The 25,425-nt window shown below is 34.7% G+C and overlaps 1 protein-coding gene across 2 annotated transcripts; it reads right to left on the minus strand.

Annotated features, from left to right (window-relative positions):
* Positions 1-1,020: 1,020 nt before the first annotated feature.
* On the minus strand, positions 1,021-22,915 carry LOC118200976 (sn-1-specific diacylglycerol lipase ABHD11-like). 2 transcript variants are annotated; one of them, XR_015040016.1, is made up of 7 exons: positions 21,766-22,915; positions 16,996-17,146; positions 11,531-11,704; positions 9,666-9,857; positions 5,365-5,564; positions 3,515-3,661; positions 1,628-1,753 (listed from the first exon to the last, which is right to left on the minus strand). XR_015040016.1 is itself a non-coding variant. In XM_035372975.2 (6 exons), the coding sequence occupies exons 1-6, from the start codon at positions 21,771-21,773 to the stop codon at positions 1,603-1,605; spliced, it is 876 nt and encodes a 291-aa protein (XP_035228866.1). In that variant the 5' UTR covers positions 21,774-22,900; the 3' UTR covers positions 1,021-1,602. The 2 variants fall into 2 exon arrangements, 1 of the variants encoding a protein (XP_035228866.1); XM_035372975.2 differs by lacking the exon at positions 3,515-3,661 and having other exon boundaries at positions 1,021-1,753; positions 21,766-22,900.
* Positions 22,916-25,425: the final 2,510 nt, after the last annotated feature.

A 25,425-nucleotide genomic window follows, 5' to 3' on the forward strand; every position in this document is an offset into this window, starting at 1 on the left:
TCATTCAGGGTAACTAGCAGATAATCATCATATACGTAGTAAAACAGTTGGAATACGAAGAAAAAACACAAAGGCTAAAAATTTATTAACGAAGGGAAATCACCTCCGATAAATCAGTAAAATATAATCTCTTATTAAATTGTGATGACATGTAGCAGTTTTGCAGATATTCAGTCATAGGATAAATACAGGTAAGAAAATAATTATCTTCGGAAGAGGTTATACTGTGAAGGAAACATTTCATTTTATATCTGTTTAAGGAAATGAACTATATCAGTCAATTAAAACACCTACTTGATATACGTTTTTAAGAACTCAATATAAATAAGTACACATTATCATATAACTACTCAATGCCTAAATCACCAAATTAATAAAACCTCAGCACACGTCCTTTTTCTGTGACGTAGCAACTACCCTACTCCCATCCATCCACCTCCTGATAAGACTCCCTGTCTCCATTTTCAGATAAGCCTCCCTCCCACGACTCAGCCTTTCTTCTCGGGAGCTCCCTAAATCTCCCGAGCTGGAACTGTCATTTGTCCTCTACTACCGTTCCCTTGCTTTATGTCTTTTTCACAAACTTGCAATATGCCATGCTGTAAATTTGCGCATGCTACACATACCGAACTCTACGTGATTTCCTAATTTGTCGTTTGAACAGTTCTGCCAGCTTCTTAGCAGTTGTTTTAGTTTCTCCACTTCGACCTTAAGTTTTTTTCACTCTGTATGAAGCAAATAGAATTAAATTATATTTTAAAAACTTGCACTTTTAAAAATATTAATATTCAAATTAAAAATACTCTATTCTTATTTGTTAACTAAAAGCGATTATTTATAAGATGAAGGGAAATTTGTTTTCCGATACTTAAGTCATTACAGTTATTCACTTTAATCAATAATTTTTCAGAAAAACTCATAATGTTCTAAGCTCTCGTATAAAATGAGTCAGAATGCATAAATATATTAATAGGCAAACAGAGAAAGGGAGAAATACGTCGTTATCAAAGAAATGCCACTATTAGTTTAAAAGAAATACCTTTCTTAATTACAGAGTGCAGAATTACAGCGTATTTCATTGAAAGAAACATCAGATTCTTGTTTTTCCTTAAGAAAACGAATATTTCGCCTATCTTTTGTAATATATTATTATATTTGTTGTATTTTTGTATTATATTTGTAATATGTGAATATTAAGTTTTATGAAATAGGTGTCATTGTTCCTGCGAAATTAAAACAATATCGCTTCGCTTTTGGGTGTTGAGAAATGTTACTGAAACTTCAATGAATATTGATGTTTTTCTATAACTGTAAGTCACTTCCTTAGCGAATTTGACTCTGGATATAGAAGAGTTAAATACAAGCCTAAAGGAAATAACAAACAGAGAAAAAGTATTTTATTTCTACATTACACGACTGTTGCATAGATCATACTTAAATAACAAATGAAAACATTTCTGAATTTATATTGTATTAATAGATCTCTTAATTTCGAAATTACGTTTTTATTTTGAATTAAATCTTTCTCTGTAATATTTCAAATCATTGACTTGAAAAACAAGAAATATTGATGCTTCTTCCTATATCGATTTGCATACAATATTAGGATAAATTTTCATTCTGAAAAATAAATTCTGTAACTGCTTTCGTAAAGTGAAGAGGTTGATCTATGTGCACATCATGAGCAGCATCATCTATTTCGATAAATTCAGCCCTTGGGAAAAATTGCTTTATATGATCTTTATCCGCTCCCCTGAAAATATAAAAAATAAATTAATATATATGTATATATAATAGTAAAGCATAAATTTTTCAAAAACTTTGGGCTTTTATTTCCCTAAATATTGATCTTAGATGTGAAATTCTTACTACAAAATTTTTTAACACAAGACAGAAAATTATACGAAAGCAGTTTTAAATTTGTTTGTGTGAGGGTTATGTATATACAGAAACTCTCCTTTCATGTGGTCCCATGAGGCAGCATGTTTTCCAGTTAGTCTCTTTCTTTGATTGCTTTTTTATAAATTAAATACGCATTGTTTTATATCATTGCATGCAAAATTTTCGGACAGATCTCAGAACGAATCACATTCAAATGCCTATTTTTTGGAGTTGGATTAACCGAGACTCTCTAAAAAAGAGAATGTTTTTTTATTCAGAAAGCCTATAAAATTGCAATCGTAAACCATCAGCCTGAAGTGAAGCTGACTAAGGAAAATACAAAATGGGAAATAAATGCGAGAACTAATAGCAATGATACTAAATGATGTCGTAATATTTGCGAGTTGTTTCTATCTATAACACTGGAATCAGATATCCATTTATTTCAGACGAATAACTGTTTTAGACAAATTTTCTATCTACTTTAACAGCGAGAGAAAAAAACACGATTTCCCCTTACTTTCGCAAGAAATTGCGTTGGTTTTCAACAACCTATCATCAGCATCGAATCACCTGTCATCAACCATCATCCATAGTTTAGAATTGATTGGCTGAATTAGTTTCTCGTTTACACTGTAACCCCAAAAGGATCCGTAGTGATTGGCTGTTTCATATCGTTGACAAAGTAGGAAAATTGTCTAAAAGAGTTATTTTTCCGAATGTTTTAAATGTGTGGTGCAAGCTTAAGGGTACGTAGTTTAAATGTACATAATCTTGAATAGATAAATTTTATTAAATTTAATTTAAAAATTTTAATAACATCTAAAAATAAATTACTCAATTAAAAAAATTACTCAGTAGTACAGCCATTAATACTTCTATTTCGAATTGACTGTTATCTATGTATTATAAGTGCAATACAAAGAAAAAAAATCTTGTGTACCATGAAACGAGAAACAGAGCAAAAACGAAGGAATGAGTGCATGCTTCGAAGAGAGAGAGACGAAAGTTTGAGTACTGATTTTATTTACGTAACTACGTAAACATGTTATGCATGATTTTGAAATAATCGCCATAATTGCCTCGTTCTGTGGGAGGGTTGCCAGTATTGCTCAGTTAAGTAAAAGTTGACTATTAGATGATGATTTTCTACATGAAATTATAGACTAAAATTCATAATTATTCAATCTAATCTAGGTAATAGCTAAAAATGAAAGGTGAATATCTTTTTGATTAAAATTTCATACTGTGCGAAGAACGTTTGCTAATAAATTTGTAATTTTCTCCATGAAATTTTAAGTTACACGTACCTATACTAATTTTGCATTCAAAATTATGGTCATTTTTGTTCAAATATAATGAATATTGTAGTAACTGGACTTGCTTTTGTACCCAAGACATATGCAGATTCACAGTTTACATTTACAGAACCTTCTCACTTACAATATGAAACCATTTTCGTAATTATGTACCATAAATTTGAAAAATGTGGCAACTGGTAGCACATATTTAGAACCCATATTCAAGAAGATAAAACTTGTAAATATTCCTTTTTCGAACACCCTATTCAATAAGCATAAGAATAATAAAAATCTGTATATTTATTTCATAGAAATGAATTTTTAAAACTCACATATATAAAAAAATCCAGTTTTCAATTAGAAATATCTGTTCACTTGAGACAAATCTATAGTACAGAATACAGTTGCCAAAGTTTTAACTAATCAGTTCTTGTTTAAAATTTGGTCTCTCTTTGCTCTTCCGTTTCGACTCAACCTGTCTATAAATAAATAAATATAGATGAAATAATAATCAGACCAGCGTCAGACGAGATGTAATTGTTACAGTTCCTAAAATATTAACTGATATTTCCAAATTTTTATTTATCTTAAAAGCATTCACATGAGGGAAAAACAAAAAAAAAAAAATTATTTAAAGATCTGAGGATCTTGCAAGCAAGCAATCATCTTGATACTTCGTAAAGAAAATAGCAGAATCATTGGGTATTTTTGAAACATGTGTGCATGAAAAATGAGCAATGCCGTCGCCGAGACTCTTACCTCTGCCTTCTCGAATAAGCGCCGAATGTGCTGGCCATTACTCCACGAAGGCATGCTAAGTTGGCTGGAAAAATACCTAATTAATGTTTCTTGATTTTATCTTTCGGTAAGCATGGAATAATTGTTTAAATATGCATTTTTGATATGCGCAGTGAATAGAGTACTGCAGCTGCCTGCAGCATTTCTTCGACCTGTCGGTGTGTCATTGCTCAGGATGGCGGGTTATTCATGATAGCAGTTTATACAGTAATACCATGCTGATAAACTATGTTATGTTCAGTAATGGCAGAAGGAGAAGATAAATAGCCATATCAAATTCAGGCTCAATCAGTAGTCACCGCTGTTAACACAGGATCAAAATGAACAGTGAATACAGTGATACGCCATCCTCCGTCATCGTCTTTGTAATTGTAAAGGATGGTTTGTCACCCAAACTGAATCAAATAATCGATTGCGGAGTTTCTGCTGCCTAGTACAATGTGTTGTAACATTCGCATATCTCTAATCTCAGTATAACGAGTTACTCTTTCATCTACAGATATTTCCTTCATATTCGACAAAATGCCGTCGCATTTTATTGAATTTCTGCCGAAATACTGCACTTAAAATAACCACATGAACGTAAATTCATAATTAAATTTCTAACACACACATCTTTTATGATCTACATATTATCTAGCATACACATATTTTTACTTTTATGCGTTTGGTATTTGTTTTATTATTTGGATTTACTTACATGCTTTTATGCGTTATTAATTTAAGAACACTACTAATCTTCATTTGTAAAACGTTACTCGATGATCAGAAGTTAATACACTTTCTTAAGCTGTAAAAGTATTAAAAAAAAATGAAGACCAGAATCACACGGATTTCATTTCTTTTACCCGTGTACTATTACAATATGCTATTACTCCATTCTTGGAAACATAGCATTAGATAGTCCATTTGCAGCTCTCATTGGATTTTCTTCAGTGACGTTTATCCATGTAGAACATTTCAAAGCATCAGGAAAACAAGCATGTCTGTTCGTTTTGTTTTGGATTTATCCATAAGTGTTTAATATGTTATACGAAAATGACAAAATATAATTGAATTTTAAAATAAAAATATAAAATACCATTTGTTGGTCAGAAACTTCTTTAGTTTAAACTTTTACTTAGATAACAAAAATGAGAAAATTTTATTAATATGTTATCCTTCTATCCTTATATTAGCTCAAATGCATTTGTATATTCTTACAGTGCTCAAAATGAGAAGCAACATTTTTGTATTATAGCACAAGCTAAGATTGGATAATATTTATTTTCAGTGAAGAATAGATCACTGTTACTCAAACTGTTCTACAGTTAAAAATATTTATAAGAAAAAGGAATGGCTTCAGATTTCATTGTTCATTTGATACCAAACCAGAAATACTTACACTGAATATGATGAGATTGCGCCATATATAAAGCATGCTGGTCCGTTATAAACACCACTAGGCTCTTCCATCAGAGTGTCTGCATTTCTCATTGCTTTCACCAATACCTTTAAGTTAGATTTGACGCCATAGCGACCATCTGAATTGAGTTTTAAATCGCCGGCGAGCTGGTTATCAGCTTTAAACTTCTCTAATGCTGGCTTAAAGAAACAGATCACAAAGAGAGATATAATAGTGTTCCTATAATCTTAAAATCTTAATTTAGAGAGACACAATATATAAATTAATTTAATAGTACATTCCTTTATTTTTTAAATGATTGTAGATTTGGATTAAATGATTTGGAGAGCTTCTAGTGTTAAAATTTAATGAAACAACATACTATTATCGTAATCCTGCATACCTTACCATTCGGTTTGTAAAGTATTTTAGTATGTAGAGTGTTTAAAAAATATCTGGCAAAAACATAAAAGCAGCAAAAAGGGATCCATATACAGATATTTTGTAAAGGAATATGTGTGCGCAAATGGTGCGTTGAGGACTTACAAAGATCTATCAAGTAGTATGGAAAACGTGTTTCTGGCCTAAATGCCACTTTCCGTGTACATTTCGTGCAATATGCATAGTTATACAAACGCGGAGTTCCCCGATATGTAATTTGCATGCAGGGCTGCGGAAGGAAATGGAACAACAGTTCAGAAGTGGTCATCGAGAATCAGTCTATGCATTCTTTGATTGCTCATTTTAGTTGCAAAGTATTTAGTTTTCCAACACTCTAAAGCAATAATCTATCACACGAACGAAATTAGACTTCTAACTGCGACCATGACACGTTTCATTCCGACTCAGTCACGCATTCAAAAATATCGGGCTGCGAGCATTCGGGGGTGGGGGTTAACTGCGAAAACAGGGTCTGAACTCCCGGTAAGAAAGATATCCCCATGTTAGCTGCTAAACTCGAGCATTCTTTTAACCTCGCGTAAAAACGCGATGTTTCGGAACCAAAATACCTAAAATAAAATTCATTCTCAATTTCTCTTGCGAACGTTTTTGCTGCCAACGGTAAAAGCCTGCTGTTTGACTCAACGCAAGTCATAATCATATGCAAAAATCTTGATCAGACAATTTCAGGTACCATGACTTACCTCCGTTTCTGGTACCATGACCTCCGTTTCAGGTGCCATGACTTCAGTTTCAAAAATGAATCGAACAAGGTAGGCTTTTAGAATAGGAAATTTGTGTCATAAGTTTTGCTAATATGCATTAACGTTATTTTCTCAAATTTAGTTACATTCAGTGCCTTCGTGTTGATTATGAGTAACTGTATAGGTAGAAGTTGAATTATACATATTGTTTTTTCCTAATGTATTTGTAAGATAAAAAAATATGTAACAAAATTCTAACTTTAATTAAGATACTATTCGACATTGAAAATGCAACACCAAAAATGAGTGATCCCAACATTATGCAGATTCCAGGAAGACGCAGGTCACCGAGTTATGCGAATGATGTGAAATGCGCAGCTCTCCAGCGCACGTTGAAGAAGATATAAGAAAAGGAACCTACAGAATGTTCAATTTTCGTGCCGTTGTTTATGCTAGGCAAATCATCGTTAAAAATTTGTTTTTGCCTTGGAGGACGCGTGTAATAGCACAGAATGTCAGGCTATCGTCATCTGAGGTAGTTCCGCAGATAGACGATTTTACGAGAGGCATGGTGATCAGACTGAGAAAGGCAAGTTGGTCTATACGGCAAATCTCAGCTTACACACACCTGGAGGCATTCAAAGTGCACATGCTGTGGTGACGATGAAGAACGAGGAAGTGTGGTAAACTCGAGAGGTGCCAGTGCAGCCAGAGTGATGTCAGTACGCGTGAATCGACGCATCCGCCGACAAGCGGTTGCGCTTCCGCAAGCCACTTCTACCTCCCTTCTGCTGCATGCTCAAGACACCCTGGATATTCTCATGTCGACTAAAACCTTTTGCCGTTGATTGGTGGCTAGTTGCCTACACCCGTGGCGTATTTTAAGAAGACTGCCATTGACCCCACATCATAGACGCCAACGTCTGCAATGGTAATAGGCTCGAACGTGGATGATGGAATGGCATAGGGTCGTGTTCTCGGATGAGTCACGCTTCTGTTTCTCCAATAATAGCCGACGCGTACATGTGTCTCGTCGATGTAGAGAGAGGTCTAGTCAGGCAGCAAATGTAGAGCGCCCCAGCCGCTATGACGCAGTATCATGGTTTGGAGCGCAATTGCGTACGATTCGAGGTCACCTCTAGTTTGTATTCAGGGCCCTACGACGGCCCAACGATACGTGGATGATGTGCTGCGGTCGGTAACACGCCCCTATCTTCAAGAAGTGCCCTTTAACAGGAAGATAACGTCCGACCACACACTGCTCACATCAGCCAACGTACAGGTGCGCTGCAAGGCGTACTGGTGCTTCCCTGGCCACCATTCTCTCCTGATCTCTTATCAATCGAACATGTTTGAGATGTAATTTACGCCATTTGGATACCCTGACACTGCCGCGTTCAGAAGCCGAACTTGGGCAAATGATTGATAGGAAAGGAGAACCATTCGTACTCTCGTTTTTATATAACACTATATAACTTTATGTAACTTTTATATACTATTTTATATAATTTAAGTGAAAATGATCTCTGCAACACATACACACATATATGAGGGGGATATGCTTCTTTTTATAAGTAATAATGGGAACGCGTTCATCAGTAAGATCACGTGACTACTTGGCAGACGAGGCTCCAGATGGAAATGGTAATGAAGTTTCAAAAACCAAAAGAACTCTGAATTCTTATTATGGAATTGTGATGATGTGATTCCGCGTAATATGATGTTATCCCGTTTTTATGATTCCATGGATGGATCCTTTTTCTTCTTTTATTTTTTATGTGTTATTATGCTAATTATGTTCGCATGTTTTCGTCATTAAATTACTAAATGTCATTACCATTGTTATTAACAAGTTTGTTCTTATAATTCGTTAAATTACAACTATTTACTCACAAGAGCAGGAAAAAAACAATGTACACACACTTACACGCATCTATATATATGTGTGTGTGTGCATTGATTTTTCCTGATCTTGTGAACCTTTCATAAATGAAGTAACACGTAAAAGACCGTTTGTAGAAAAAGTCTTAAAAAATTGCTGTAAATGTAGAAATGTGGAAAAAATGATAAAATATTTCTTTAGGGAATTCTACCATGTAACGCTTAATATTCAAAATTAGAGTAAAAGCAAAGATGACATGATAAGTACATAAAACGCTTACAGGTAATGGCAGTGAGAGTGTATTTAAATCCGCGTCGGTTGTCTTAGACCGTCGGTTGGGTTAAACGGGCTTAGACCCGTTTTTAATGGTTATGCGTAATACGTAAAAGTGCTGGCAATCTGTTACAAGTTGGCCACTGTTCGAAAAGACTTTCATAAACGCAATGCATTAGAAAGGTTCCCACACTTTCAGGATTCGTTCGTGATTAGTAAAAAGCAATGTTTATGAAAGTGCGGTTACCGCTATGTCGAAACACCACTATGCAGGCAAGATTTTTTTTTACAACTCTGATCAGTAAAACAAATGAAAATTCGATTTTTAGAGCATTCAAATTTAATTTTAACATATTACGAATAAAAATCAAATAAATAAGGATTCATGCATTTTAGGTGTACCTATCTGTCTGGATTTCTTCTAAATATTGCAAATAAATCAAAAGCTTCCATTCTCTAGAAATTGTTTTCATTGCCATATTCATCATTAGAAAAAATCCTTATTTTGCAAATATTCTAGAAATAAATCCAATAATTCAGTGCAAAATTATGCTTTTAAATTATTTATATTGCCTTAATAATATTTATATTTCCTTAATAATATAAATAATTCTAAATACATAAAGTTACTTTAATCAGTATATAATGCATAAAGTAAAACCACTAATTACCTCAGTATTAAATAAACAGATAAAAATTAAATAAAGAAACAATATAAGAAAACTCATGACAACGAATAATTTTCCAGTTCCAAGTTTTCGTAAATTACGGACACATATTGGCCCAAAAAGAAAAGAAAAAGTAAAACGCTGTACAGTCTTAATACTTGGGCACAAATTTAAATTTTATAATCAAGATTACAAATGTGATGCACTAAATAGAAATTTTAATCAATACACAAATATTAAATTACAATCTTTTTACTGAAGAGAAGAACTTTGAGAAAACTCGTCTGCTGTAAATTGTATACAGTAATTAAAAATATAAAAAACTATATTTACATAGTCCTTTGGTAAGCGACAGAGTATATAATCTTTAATAAACTTCTGGGCTCCATCCTTATCCAGATTGTACGGCATTTCTACATTAGCTTCCTGTAATAAAACTGCGTAATCGACAATTTTATCCAGGATTTCTTTGGATAACTTCTTTACATACATGTCTTCAACAATAGCCATCAAAACTTTCTCTGGCTGAAATTGCAATGCTCTCAATGTGAAAACTAATGTGAGGAAAAGCAAAGCATAAATTTGTATGAAAACTAATGTAAGAAATATAAATATATGAAACAATACTTCAGCTTCTGCTCTGTGAGGCAGGGTAATATATTTAGAATATGTCTATATACATATATTAATTTAATGTATATGTTACCGTGAAAGACCGAAATTGGAGAATGTCAACTTTCACCGGAGAATGTCAACATTTACCAAATACGTCAGTGAAAGATCGAATATTGCATTACATTCTTGTATATTCGGACTCTCACCGGTGTATGTCGACAATCACAGATATGCTCTGGTGTAGGTCGAAAAGAAAGGAATGTATGTACACGCTGTCATTGCAAAAGAAAGTGTTCCACAAATAAATACACTTGTAAAAGCAAGTGCCTCTTGTGCAATTCAAAGTGTCATACTAGTTTATATTATTGCAATAAATAAGATTTAAATCACATAATTTAGTAAGTTTTTAACTTCTATTATTTTCCTTTCTCACTTTGAATGTACTGTGTGTTTAAAGTTCTTATGTTCCTAAGTTCTTATTTTAAGTTTCAAGTGCGTTTTTTCGCTACTGAATTACGGAGAAGAAAATGTAATATTCTTATGTGTTCAACATTCACCATTAGTACATAGTAAATGTCAACATTTAACGGTGTAAGTCAGAAATAAGAGTATTTGGAAAACATTTCGGCATACACCAAGAGACTATGTGAATGTCGACATTCTCCGGTGAAAGTCGACATTCTCCAGATTTCGGTGTTTCACCGTAACATATATTTAATGCATAATAAATTAGCACTAGCGTTTGGTGCCGTCTTCTGCGAAACGGTGGCTCTTGATCAGGCAACAGATATTAACTGTCTAAGTGTACTACTAGGATTTTATACAAAGGACGGTGAAAAGTGCGCATGCAACATGCATTCATGCTTTAATATGACTGCATACATCTCATCCTTTTCGCAATTGCATGCTATGTAATAACAAGTATAATTCGAATGTAACTACTATTTACTTTAGAAACAGAATGCATTGAACTACTTTAATAATTGAGTATCATAATTATTATTTTCTTCTAGAAATGTGCATTCGACTTCCGTACTCTGTACATTTAAATTATGTTTCATAGTTCAGGCTTTACTCTTCACTATAAGTTTTTATTGTACATTTTGTCTCATTTTTACTTTCTTGTACGAAGTAAAGGAAGTATTGCAGTCAAGAAAAATTCCGGGTACCATATTTCAACGAAAATATAAATTTTGATTTCTATCGACAATTTAACTATTTGACAATTTAACGATGCTTTTGCGTGACATCTGTACGTATGGAAAGAATAAATTACTTATTTTCTCCAAAAAAATTATAAAACTGATTTAAAACGGATTCAGAAAGAATTTTTCGTGGCGTTGAAAGAACGAAGAAAATGTTTCAAATAAATTATTTGAGGGGAAAACGTTGTGGTTAAAATTTAAATTTGTTACTATATTATTTTAAAATAAAATTCTATTGCAACTTAAAAACCTTTATTTGTCGGCCATACATAATGCTTACAATCATATTCCTTAATGCTAAATTTTGTTAAAATGGTAATTCTTTTGCATTGTACGATGTTAAAAAATATCCAGTTCTTCTTTATGGAAGTTTCTTACCTTTTTAAATGAAGTTCTAATTACACTTAGTCCACCCATGCTGTGGCCTATTAAAATACCTTTGGGAATGTTCATCTTATCCATGAAATACACCAAATCATCCGAATTGAGATCGAAAGTGAATTCATCCGACCACTCGCTGTCCCCGTGGTTTCGAGCGTCCAAAACATAAACCTAAAAGATATTAAACGTTTATTGTCCACTATTCTGATGCTAGAAATTGCATTAGTTCCAGTTGCTATTTGAATGCAGTTTTGATAAGCATGTTAATTTTTCCTAATTAAATATTATCCCTTTAGATATTATTAACGTAACTCCACTTTTATTCTAACACAAGAATAAAACTTGAAAGTAAATTCAAGCAAAGGAAATATATTTTCAAATGTTAAATTAATGCAAGATTCTGAAATATGTTTTTCAAAAATTAAAAAAAAGAAGAAGAAGAAGAGAATCAAAACTGTAATTTCAATAACAATAATGATAATGAAGAAAAACATTATACACACTTAATTTCTTATTAAGGTGTTTGTTTGTCCACCCGTATAGGAGGGTATAAATTCGCTGAACACTGTTAGATACAATTTTGAATCCCCGCCAGCATGCTCGCTCGCTGCGTGAATGTTTTGGCGATTTTCCTGCATGTAACGTGGATATGAGCCTTTCAGGAATTCCTCCTCAAAGGATTGGTTTGTTTTTTTTATTTGATTATGGCAAAGCACTCGACAGCTATCTGCCAAAGTGAAGGTATCCCTTTGTGCAGGACTTTCTAAGGAAAACTCGTATACTTGTTGCACATGGAGAAAAACCACGAAAGTATCCATGCAACCAACCTGTTCGTGGAGATTCGACCTCCGGGCCGAACCAGTGTTCAACGGCTTTACCCCTCGGTTGCTGATCGGCGCTCCAAAAAGGCATACTTCCGTTTAGGCAGATAGCCCTCATGGGCTATGTTATATTTAAATAATCTAATGTAAACTATTAAATTTGTTCATTACAAGAGAATAATACATAATTCTTAGAAAGGGTAAAGCATTTACATTTCATATATATGTAAACTAAAAAATAGGTAAAACAAAATTATAGCCTAAATAAGCAATAGTCCCTTTTAATTTGAGTATTTCTCCTTTCTGTTCTAAATGTAGCATCAGTTTATAGTACCATTTTCTGGACTGCATCATTTCTAGATTAATCCATGTTATGTGATTTTTACTTAAGGATGATGACGTAGCTAATTCGGAACTCAAAATTTCCGAACCTGTTTGTTAAATTAAACATCCACACTGCGCACTTAGCCCCTGCTTCTCAGCCAAGGTAATAAAAGCAGCAAGCAGCCAAAGTAGGCTGCTTGCTTCTTCTAAAAGCAAGCTATCAAAAATGTAAATAATTTGAAATTGGCACAAGCAGAGTGCTAAGTTATTTGTGACGCAAATGCCAATTGAAATAAAAATGAATATTTAATCTCCCTCGGCTGCCAACTTTTCTGTTCATTATCGATCAGCACCTAAATAATAAGTACTTTGGAAAGAAATAAGAACATTCTATATATTTATATTATTTAGGAGAGAAATTAAGGTAAAAATAATGTTTGCAATAGGGGGTAAAGCATCATTAAATACATATATCTTCAAGGAGCTTCAGAATTTGAGCAAGTAAACATTATTAACTATCAATTTCATATTCGTCCCTCCAAAAGTGAAAAAATCAGATTGCATAAAAGAGTACGTGTAATTATGGCAAAGCCTAGAAGGCTATCTGTCTAAGGGAAGGGATGCCTTCGTTGAGGACTTTCTAAGGGAAACTAGCTCGTATACACGTTACAGATGGGAAAAACCACGAAAACACCCATGCAGCCATGCCCGTTCGCGGGATTCGAACCTCGGACCGAACTACCAGTGTTCAGCGACTTTACCGCTTTAACACTTAGGAACTATTTTGATAACAGAGAAAAACAGTAATAAAGGATGAGAGATTTGACAAATAAAGCAATTGTGGCAAAAGATGATTAAGTTCTTCATCGAAGAAATCCAAGTTTTTTGCTCAGACGCCCTTTACTCCAAATGCTGCAACGTGATCAATGGTCGACTGATGCTTTTTTTCCGTTTGCAACATTACACGAACTACTTTGCCCCGAAAGATGTCACCTTATACATATCTTCTGTAGATAGCATCCTAACCCTCTCTAACAGAGAATTCAATTTTAGTAAGTTTTATACATCTATTATTAATCCGCCGTCTTTTTAAAAGAAGAGAGGCTATAGTCCTCGTGTGCTTCGCTGTATCCATGTAAACTATTTTGAAAGAAGGATATTACGCTAAGGCTGGTTAATGTTCTGCTTTATCTGAGATTTGTAGTTATCTTATTTAAGTATGAAAGTATGAGATTTAAGTATGAGAAACTGCAAAATAATAATATAACCTGATAAGTAATTAATCCAACATTTTCTAATACACTGGTGGACAGTTGCTAAGGATGGATTACAAACAGCTGAAAGTAAGTGTGGATAGATGCCAAGTGGAATAAAATAATGCCAGAATATTAGGACATAACAATTAAAAAAATTTATTGTACTCTGAAATACAGAAAGTTTTGAAAAGTGTTCAAGGAACATAATGGTCATTTTGAACTGAGTACGTAAAAGTGAAAAAAATGCAATTAGAATCCGCATACAATTTCGTGTAGGATATCAATAAGGATATGGCTACCATGGAGGGCAATGCAAGATTCTACAGGTCGTGTAATGCCCTGCAGAACATTATACAGAGCTGTTGGGGCAAATTATCCCATTTCTCTGTCAGTGCATGGATGAGAGTATCTTTGTTTGTTGGAGGGCATTGTCGACCAGCAAGTCTCCTCCCGAAAGCATCCTAACATTTTCAATCGGATTCAGGTTTGGAGAACGTACTGGACGTACGAGGCATTGAATATCCTGGCTCTCTAGACACTTCTGGACAGTGACTCGACGACATGTTCTATGAAAACATTGTCGTCCATGAAAACAAATTTATCGCTGACAGCACAAGAGAACATGTGAAAAAAGAGGCAGCCGAACATTATTAATGTATCGTTGGCTGATCATATTTCTAGTTACAACCACATGTAGGGGCGTGCGGCCATTGATCATAGTGTCGGCCCATACCATTATACTGCATGCCGGATGTCGGTCCCTTCCTGGATATTTTCTGGACGATAAGCAGTACCAGTATCACTCCAGATCAGTTGGAGTCTATAATCCTGTAACAGGTTGAACCTACTCTAATTTAAGAATAGTACAAGCTCAGCTCTTGTTGAGTCCAATTACGATGCTTGCAATAGCTTTAAAAACGGGGGGGGGGTACGTTACTGTCTCGACAATGGAATGCACATAACAGGAATGTGGGAGTATAGTCTTCCTTAATTCAAACGTCTGGCTACAGTTTTTTGGGAGATTCGCTTGCCAGTAGTAGCAGGTAACTAATCTGCTACCTCAGTAGCTGTGCTGCGTCCGTTCCTTTTTGTAGATAACACTACGTATCTATTTTCTGTAGGCATCGTACTTGAAACCACAATGTGGCTGACGTCGAAATCCACTAGCAACATCTATTATTTTTGCCGTGCTTCTGTCTTGCCAATAATGTGAACTCGCGTAAAATCTCTAAGTGATGTTGGGAAGAAATACCGAAAATTGAAATATCTTGAATTGACTCTTTCCCGTTAAACTTTCCTTTTGAACAACAATAGTCTCAGACTCGATATTATGCCGAACTATTGCTGAATGCGACTTTGCCGGTTCCTGAAATAAAGTCCGAAGGGATATGACATGTCCTCTTGTAGAGTCATTAGGTTAATTAGAAGCAGAAAAGATGAAAAATATGTAACTGCCTTCGCCGGGAATCGAACCACGGACCTCTGGAATACCGTCCCAGCGTGCTACCGTTACACCACGAAGGACGCTAGGTAAGTGGGAGAAATACTTTATATACTCCCCTTTTTAAAGGGCAACTAGGGTTTTAGGGGACCAAGTCGCCAAATCCTGGGTGTGGAGAATCATCATCCACAACCCTTTTAGTTCAGGCGCCACTTGTAGAGACATTAGGTTAATTAGAAGCAGAAAAGATGAAAAATGCAACTGCCTTCGCCAGGAATCGAACCACGAACCTCTGGAATACCGTCCCAGCGTGCTACCGTTACACCACGAAGGCACGCTAGGTAAGTGGGAGGAATACCTTATACAGTGAGCTCTGGACGTGGGAATATCTCTTAAGAGAAATCGGAGGCAAGGGGAAAAGAAAAAGGGAGTTTGACCAAGAAGGTCCAAAGCCAAACAGAGAATCAGACAACTGCCTCAGAGCATAAAGAGAGTGGAAAAGAATAACTGTAAAGCAATCCAGAAATCAAAATTCAGGATACAGAATACAAAATACAGTCAAGATACTCTATGCAAAATACCGCCTAAAAGAATATACAAGATGCAATACCAAAAATTCAATATGTACAAACAGCAAAATTACAAATGCTGAGAAGAAATCCATACAAATGTAGTATCAACAAGAATTGAAATCTGTTAGATGAATAAAATTATAGACAACCACCCCCAAGGAGCTTAAGTAACAAACTTTTGGTCGCCATCAACGATGTGTGTGTAGTAAGAAGTCCAATATTTCTATCCTCATAGAGAATTCAAAGCAAAAAAAAAAAAATTTAAAATATCTTCATTAAAAATTTGAACGTAGCTAACGTGGTGATATGAGGTGGCCTTAGTAAAGAACTTCTCATTAGTTCTTTTAACGAATTCAGTGATAATTTCAACTTTTAAATCCCTGTGCAGAAGCTCAATGTATCGGCATCAGTAATAATTCGCAGGAATTTGTTTTGAACCACTTGAAGCTGGTAAAGTAGGTTCTTCGTAGCAGTGTCCCATGCAAGAGCAGCGTAACACAGAATGGGCCTGATGCACGTAGTGTAGATATTCTTCTTAATGCGTAAGCTGAGATTAGAATATTTCCCGATTAATAGGGAGACACCTGCTCATGATACCAATAGACTTTTGATGTGGTTTGACCATGCAAGTCTTTGATTCAACATGATGACCAAGTATTTGTCATGATTAAGGACGGGAACACAACAATGGTCAATACGCATCAGATACTTTATATCTCTTATCAGCGCTATAATGTGACGAACAACTTCAGCATTCCCAGATTTGCATACGCACAATATCTCTTACTGTATCCTGCATTATGCTAATTCCCACATTTTCCTGTCTTTCATTTTGTGGTTGTTATCTCTACTACTGCCATCAGTCCTGAGCAATTGGACACCAGTGTATTATTTTTGCTATAAAAGAATATACAAGATGCAATACCAAAAATTCAGTATGTACAAACAGCAAAATTACAAATGCTGAGAAGAAATCCATACAAATGTATTTTCTCAACCTCTTAGCTAGCATTGTTTTGCAGAAAATAATGTAAGAAAAGTGCCGTACCTTTCTTCTTGTAGCATTCGCAACAATTTGGGGAACATCAGTCCAATATTCTCTTGAATCTGTAATGCCATGTAAGAAAATAATGGGTGACTTATTAGTAGCACAACCCACAGGTTCAATTACTTCGTATGCCAGTTCGACAGGAACATAGCTGAAAATAATTACATCCTCTGAGTGTAATGTAATTGAAACTTATAATTCTTGCACAATTGAAATGGAGTCAGAATATAAGGAAATTAGAATCAATAACTTACTGAAATAAAATTTTAAAATAAACAAAATAGATGTCAATGTCTTTATTTTATTAGAAGTAAATGTTTTTTGTTCGATGAATTTAAGAATGTGTCATCTAATTGTAGAGAAAGGTAAAGCCTGAGATCACAAAATAAATAAATAAATAAGAAGAATACAAATAAATATTTCGGTTTGAATGAAAGGTACTTTTTCTAAAATGCTGGCATGACATATTATGTAACCATGCAGTAAACACGCATACGCGATTCGGTTTCACTTTTTAGTGGTATTCAAGTTTAATTGACTGAGTTTTGAGTTATGTTGGAAAGTACTACTTTCTTATGCTTTCATTTTTGCATTTTTTAAAAATGTATTTATTTATTTATTTAAACGCAGCTAGGAAATCGGACAGAGAGCTGTCAACACGTATGCATAAATAAAAGACAGAAGTCAAGTGTCAAGAAAAGATTTTTTAAACATCCTGTGTGCAAAGTTTACCCTTAACCAAGCAGTTTTGCATTTTTCTATTCGTGTGTTTGCACAGAGCTCACAAAGTGCAACCTTGATCGTAATAGGCGTGGTAAGACAGCACGTTGATTTATAGAGGTTGAGGCAAAGCACACTAGAGCTATCTGCCTAAGGAAAGGGGATGCCTTCGTGGCAGATTTTTTGACGTAACTGGCTCATACTTGTTGCACAAGTGGAAAATCACGAAAACGTCCACGCAGATAGCCTGATGATCTGCAATCGAACCCAAGTCGGCCGCTGGTGGGCTAGGGCAACCTAGGACGTAAAACATGACTTCTTCTACCTGACCTAAGGCTTGCCCGCATAAAGCTCGAGAGTGGGGAGCTATCTGGAGACTGAAACCATTCAACATCTGCCGTGGCCTGCTACATCCCGCACCTAAATCTCATACAGCATGTGTGGGACATGTCAGGATGACAAATGGCAGGTCGCAGTTTCCGCCAAGCACCCTCCACGAACTTCAACATGTATTACTACAGGAATGGCAGCTACTGCCACAAAAATCCTATTGCAAGCTTGCCTTGCATTTGTCAAGCATGCTTTTAGCTAGAAGATATCATGCCCGTTACATTTTCTTTACATATCATGCATGTCATGTTTCTATTGCACATTCTTCCCACCCATTTGGTCTTTCCCAATGTGATGTTCATAATGCATGCGTTTATATATACTTTTGCTTTATTGTTTGCTATGGGGTCCAGAGATTCCACACCAACCTCTTGGATCAATATCCCGCATACCTATTAAATAGTTATTGTTTTCCTCCGCGTTTTCACTTTGTTGCTTATTTTTAGAGCAGAAGTGCATTTATAATGTATTTAGCTGATAATATATTTATGAATATTTAAATCTTTTCGTTATTAATAAAATGTCTCTGACGCAAGTTTTGCATAACTGGTACGGAATCCTTTGTTCTAAAAATTTTTATAAAATCTTGCATTTTTAATGCTTTTTAATTTTTTCAAATTATTAATAATAAATTTTTAAGGTATTTTCTCCTTCCTTCCAGCATGCTTTCGTGGTGTAACAGTAGCACACTTTTAGTGTAATCGAACGGTGCAGGTTTGAGTCCCGGCGAAGGTATTGCGCATTTTTCACAGCTTCTTTAATCAAAAGTTCTAGTGACTGTAGAAGTGGTAACCAAACTAAAAGGTGGTGGACAATAATTCGTCACCAGCAGATTCGCCGATCGGGTCCTCTAATCCCCAGTCGCCCTTTAAAAGGGGGAGTATATAAGGTATTTTTTCCCTCCATCCAGCATGCCTTCGTGGTGCAACAGTAGCACACTCGGCGCGTATTCGGGAGTTCCAGGTTTGAGTCCCTCGGAGGGCATTACATATTTTTGAATTTTCCGGCTTAAAAAAAACTAATAAATACTACATAACCCCCAGCTGCCTTTAAAAGGTGGTGTATATAAGGCGATTCACACCCCTTGCCAGACGGAGCTCGACTTATGGCTTAGAAATTTTCTCCCTGCTTCCAGAATGCCTTCGCGGTGTAACGGTAGCACACTCGGCGTGTATTCGAGAGGTCTAGGTTCGAGTCGTGGCGAGAATACTGCTCATTTTTTACGTCTCCAGCATAAAAAAAAAGCTTAATGAATCTACAAACTCTGCTGTAATCTGAAATTTTCCAATTTCCAATTTCTTGTTTTGAGACACTTCGAAAAAAACCTCTTCAACATGTTTACTGCTTTCAACTCGCGGATCTTAGCGAAAAAGAAAGTTTTTTTTTTTTTTTTTTTTTTTTTTTTTTTGAGGAAAACATTTCTTGCAAACCTTCGTACCCAAATGGTAGTGAAATAAATCCGTGTCTGAAATAATTATGTCATTCCTTACTCTATAAAGTGTGCAAGTCTCTGCTTGTTGTTAATCTAGGATGAATTGATATCATTACAATTTTTTTACGTACCGTTTCTACGACCATTTTAAACAACTCATATTGAATACAAAATTTTAAATCCCTTATATTTAATTTCTGCGAGATTAATTATTTAACTATTAGGCATATCAAAACATGTACTAGATTAAAAAATCTGATGCGGACACCACATGACTTCCTTGTAGGGCCTAATAAATTATACGCATTTTCTGCTGCATTTCATTTAAACTAATTTCCTCGAATTTCGTTAGAGATAGATTTCTCATTCAATTAATTCCGTTCTCACTTCGCGGCAAAGCAAAAATCGGTTCACTATAAATGTCGGTTCACGTTTCAAATTGTTGCCACTAAATATTAGAGCCCTCTATTTATTTAAATAAATTAAATAATGAAAAATTTGCATGAATGTGTGCATGTTTCTCGCACTGTGAAAAAACAACGGTACCTAGAAACATCAAATTTTTAATAACATAGTCCTCCATTCGAATATGGGCACCTGGAAGCCCAGATTTGGAATCTGGAATTTGTTTTATTATGCGTTTCATATTTTGTCAAACCTTAAACAATTTTTGATTAACAAACTCAATGATTTCACAGCGAGCAATGGCAATACTGTATGAAATATAAAAACACTTTTATCTCCAGCACGCGAGACTGTGTATCGGAAATTCTAAAGATATGCCCTTTTAAATATATTATGATATTGATGTTGAATTGAATTTTATGGTATAAGTGCGAAGAACATGATATTAATAGGTAAAGGTAAAACGTTAAAAAACGGCCCTTTTGGCGTAATATAAAATCTGAAAGTTTTCAGATTTTTTTAAAGATATTTTATTTAATATTTTCTTTTATTTTATTCTTAATTCTCCTCATTTTATTTACTTATTTATTATGAAAAATTAAGATATTGATTATTCCATCTCATTTGCACTTTTCTGATTTTATAGTTAGTTGTAAAAATAATGCCTTTTTGATTATAACTGATAAGGAAGCATTGCATTAAAGAAATATCTAATGCACATAATCTGCTCAGTTTCTGCTTGATCAATCTATACATTAAAAAAAATCTTCATTTTATAATTTGAAATCATTACGTAATACTTGCCTTTCATTTTTTAAGAATAGACTTGTAACAATGATACTATTTTTACTAATATCTCTCAATTTTAAATGTACATGTAAAGAAACATGATTTGTTAAAAATTAATACCTTGAAAATGACGACATGAAGTTCTAAATTTTAATTACGCTTTGAAACATATAACGCATCATAGAAAAAAACAGCTCCCTCTCATGCATTATATATATTCATTTACCATTCACTCTTTCGAGAGTATTAGTAGTTTGGGTGCCATAAATCTGAAAATAAATTATATTTTCACCCTAACTCGGACATGGGATTTCCAGATAACCGGCATATATGCTTCGAAATAAATATTACTAGCAGCATTCATGGTTAATATCCTAAAAAATTTTATCCAGTACAAAAAACAATTATTTCCATAAAAACATTTAATAAACTGAAATCATGTATAAATGTATTAATACTGACTATATCCCAAATAGCTTCTGGGTAAAAATTAAATTACTTATGGCATATTCAGACATGATATTACAATGTCAATATTACAGACCAATGTTGACCCTCATCGACTTGAATTCATGCAAATTTAGCTGTTTAGAAAGATTGATAGTCTACTTATTTGCATTTTCTTTGAATACAGTTTAATTAAATATTTTATCAGATATCATATGTACAGAGAGACGTAAAGCATAAATCATTATCTCATTAACTTGACCTTCTATACTTATACAATAGATATATAATATGCATAAGAAATTTTATTTCAATTTTTTATAAAATATATTTCCCAGACAACTTTAAGAAAATAAATATAATGTGAATTACATCGAAATGTTCTATTAAATAATTCTGCGCTTTAAATATTATGAAGAAGAGCTATACTAATATTGCTTTTAAATGTTGCTATTAATACAGCATTTAGTTGCCGAAACATTTGTATTCAATAGTATTTATTAACTAAAGCAGTAGTAAAAATCAGTCAATGCTAGTCAGTAAAAAACATTAAATATTTCCTCTATCATAAAAAGCTGGTAACTTACCTTGCCATACTGTATGAAGTAAAATAGGCAATACACAGTGGCAACAATTTCGATAAATTCTAAAGGCCTAAAACCTGTAAAAAATAAAAGTAACATTAAAATCAATACTTCGGTTCAGGCGCAAAGCATACGCTATTATCGAGTACCCGCGTGAAGTCGATAGCCCGGTATAATAACGTTGAAGATTTTCTAATATATATGAATTTCAAATAAATTTTAGCTGGTAAAGTTTGTGTAATTTGATAATTGCAATTAAGTGACATTCATACGTTCCATTGAAACTCTCCTCGTAACGTCATCAGTGTCAGATGACATAGACAATACGCTACTCCTAATTGTCTCCAGTTTGGTCTGGATATGAAAATCTGGGAGTGTAAAGATGTAAAGCAGAGTTTAACCACTTACGCTAAAAAGACGTGCCACGCACGTCGAGATGCTTTTGTTTCAAACCGCGAACGACGTGAACATCAAGTCTATGGGCATTTATCGCAAAAATAAAAATAACGTGGTGCACACGTCGCCTAACAACGAGATTGTTTATTTCTCGAGTTACAGCTCTGGAGTGCACTCGTACACGCGGAACTGCGTAAATGAGACACTTTACCTCTTGTTATATTGTAGCGCACGGCACCGCAACTGTGAAGTTTAGTCGTGGTTAAAGTGGTTAAAGAGAAACGCCAATAATTGCAGAACACAGTTTCGCACAATCAATTAGTCTATTTGTACACTAGTATATAATATATGTGTAAGCAAAACATTATAAAAGCAAGGCAAAAAAACAAAAGAAAAAGTAAAAGGAATGAGACGTGGGTGGGGTATAACATATAAATTAGGTGAGATGCACTACACATGTTACAAGGTGTTATGAGATATGTCTTAGTACTAGTGACATTGTTAACATCCGGGATTTTCCTGAAAGAAGTTTCGGCCAGTTTGGCCATGCAAACGTTGATTTCTGGTATTTTGAGTTCACGATGAATCGCCGAGTTTCTAAGGAACCAACGACAATTCACCGCTTCTCGGAGTACAATATTTCGAGCAATTTATAGTTTCTGCATCGAGGTTTCGTATGCGTATCCCCATACAGGGCAGACGTAAGTAATAACGGGATGCAACATGGTTCTGTAAATAAATAACTTATTATCGGTAGATAGAATGCTGACCGAACAATTAGGGGAACGAGTGTATGTTTAAGCACTTGGAACTTGGTAAGAATTTATGTAATGTGTGAGGACCAAGGGAGCCAATGATGAAGAATAACTGCTAAGTAGCGGGCCTGCTTAGTCCAGGGGGTTGGGGTGTCTAATATCAGTACATGGAGATTAGCACCATATTTTTTCTTTTTTGTGAACAGTATAGCATCAGATTTTGAAACATTTATCTGGATTTTCCAGGAGCACAGCCAGGACTCCAGTGCCTGAATGTGGTTTTGTAGTGCCTGTATGACTCAGCCATGAGATGCACTTTGTCTAAGAGCTGCAGTACCATCTGCATACTTAACTAAGGCGGTGCGTGGTGTATGAGAGATGCCGTTCGTGTAAATATTGAATAATATAGGGCCCAAAAGGGAACCATGTGGGACCCCAGCCTGTGTAGGCCTAGGGAAAGAGATAGTGTAGTTGACACGAACGACAGTCTATTTGTCAGATGTAAGCTGATGATGTGAGCGATATAACCTGGAATGCCCAAAGTAATTAATTTGTATATGAGGCTGTCCAGCCATACGCGACCAAAAGCCTTTGAGACGTCTAAAGAGATGGTTCCGATAATAATCTTGTCTTGCAACCCAGAAGAAATCATCTCCGTAACTTATAAAGTTGATGGATGGCAGAGTGTTTTTGTCGGAGTTCGTACTGCTCAGCAATAATAAGGCTGTTGGTATCTGCGAATTCCAGGATCCTCTGAAGAATATCGTGCTCAACGATCTTGCTGAGTGCAGAAAGTAAACTCACTAACCTGTAGGAGACAGGATATCTTGCTGGTTTGCTTGGTTCAAAATCGGGGAGATGATTGCAGTCTTCCAGCAGGATGGAAAGTAGCCCGTGTGGGGAATATAGTTGATAATTTTGATCAGTTTGAACAGCATATGTATTCCCATATTCTTGATAATTTTGTTTGGGATGCTGTCGATGCCTGAACTTTTACTGGTTTTCAGCTTGGATTTATATTTAAATACCACTGATGGTACGACAGGAAAAATGTTGTTTGCGTGTTGTTGTGAGGTAAAGTTTGTTAATTTCTGTGCAACCATATTTTCTGTGGGTGGGTGGGGTATGTTGTTTGTGTAGAACTGAGATGCATTAGTGATTGCGCAAGCGGCTCAGCTTTATCAGCCTCGGAGTAAGCAGTTCCATACTGGCCATTTAAGGGCGGAATGTTAGTGTGACATCTGAGTAGTTTGGAGGTGACCTTCCAGACTAAATTATTATACCCTTAAAGAGAGGATAAGTATCTGGCCCAATCGTTGTCAATGTGTGCACGAGTCAGGAATCTGACTTCGTGATTAAGCTAGTTGAGAAGAGTTTTGTCCGAGGGTTATCTTGAACGCTGCCATTGCTTGCGATTAACGTTTCTTCTCTGATAAGATTTCTGAGGAAAATCACAAAATTCAACAGCAAAATCACAAAATATATAAAGACAGCATATTTTTTAGAATTTTCGATTGACAGGCTCGCGCGCTGGAGACGGATTTTTTTTTTTTTTTTTTTTTCTGTACAGTGTTGGCACAGTTTAAAATCGTTGAGTTTCTTAAACAAAAACTAATATGAAATAAATCATAAAATCAATTCTAAATTTAAAATTCGGGCTTCCAGGTGCCCATGTTCGGGTAGAGAACCACGTTATTTCAAACTTGATGGCTCTAAATACCGTTATTTTTTCACAGTTTGAGAAATATCCGTACATGCATGCAGATTGTTCATTATTTAATTTCTTTAAATATAATACAAGGCGATAATATTTGGCGGAAACAATCTGAAAAGTGATTTGCCCTTTATAGTGGACGATGCAAAATGCCGTTTCGAAGCTAATAGCCCTTTCGGCTAAAACTAAATAAATAGAAGTATTATAAAAGACACTAGTGGGTTATCAATAAACAAATAATAATTCTGAAAAAAAAACCAAAGGTTGTTGAAAGTAAATAATGTTCTCTTGTTGAAGTATAACTAATATGGACAACCTGGGCTGGAAGCGCATACTCGATAGCGTCGATATACGTCAAAAATAAGATCAATCAGTACTGGTACAGACACTCTCGTAAATTTTCTAGCTCGTAAATGTTTCGAGGGTGATCATGAAAAGAAATTAATTGTCTTTAAAGCTTTTCCCATTTATATTAGATAGGCTTCAAGTCGGATGGTATCAACTGCCATTTTGTATGAACCAAAGTTTCATGTTGTTTTGTGTACAGTAGCATAAAAAATGCTGCTTTAAAAGGCATTTCAGGATTTTCAAATCTGTTATCCTCGTGTTACTCACCAAAAATATTTTTTGCTTTTTATTTTTAAATTTTCTTTCTTTTTCTTTCTGTGCCCCATTTATCTGGAAAAAGTTATGTTTCTTTCACAATATCTTCAAACTTGTTTCTCATATCTTGCACTGATAAGATAGTTTTTTTTTTTTTTTTAAATTTTGATGATTTTGATGAGTTTCATTCAAGTC

Source organism: Stegodyphus dumicola, chromosome 3 (assembly GCF_044657685.1).
Source record: "Stegodyphus dumicola isolate Sdum_Otavi_A_Nest chromosome 3, ASM4465768v1".
In the NCBI taxonomy this organism is placed as follows: domain Eukaryota; kingdom Metazoa; phylum Arthropoda; class Arachnida; order Araneae; family Eresidae; genus Stegodyphus; species Stegodyphus dumicola.

Excerpts from the sequence above, each read along its gene's own strand:
- LOC118200976 (XM_035372975.2), bottom strand. Across the intron at positions 11,705-16,995 it reads CGAATGCTACAAGAAGAAAG|GTTTATGTTTTGGACGCTCG; the intron begins GTACGGCACTTT and ends AATATCTTTTAG. Across the intron at positions 5,565-9,665 it reads GTCGCTTACCAAAGGACTAT|CCAGCATTAGAGAAGTTTAA; the intron begins GTAAATATAGTT and ends TGTTTCTTTAAG.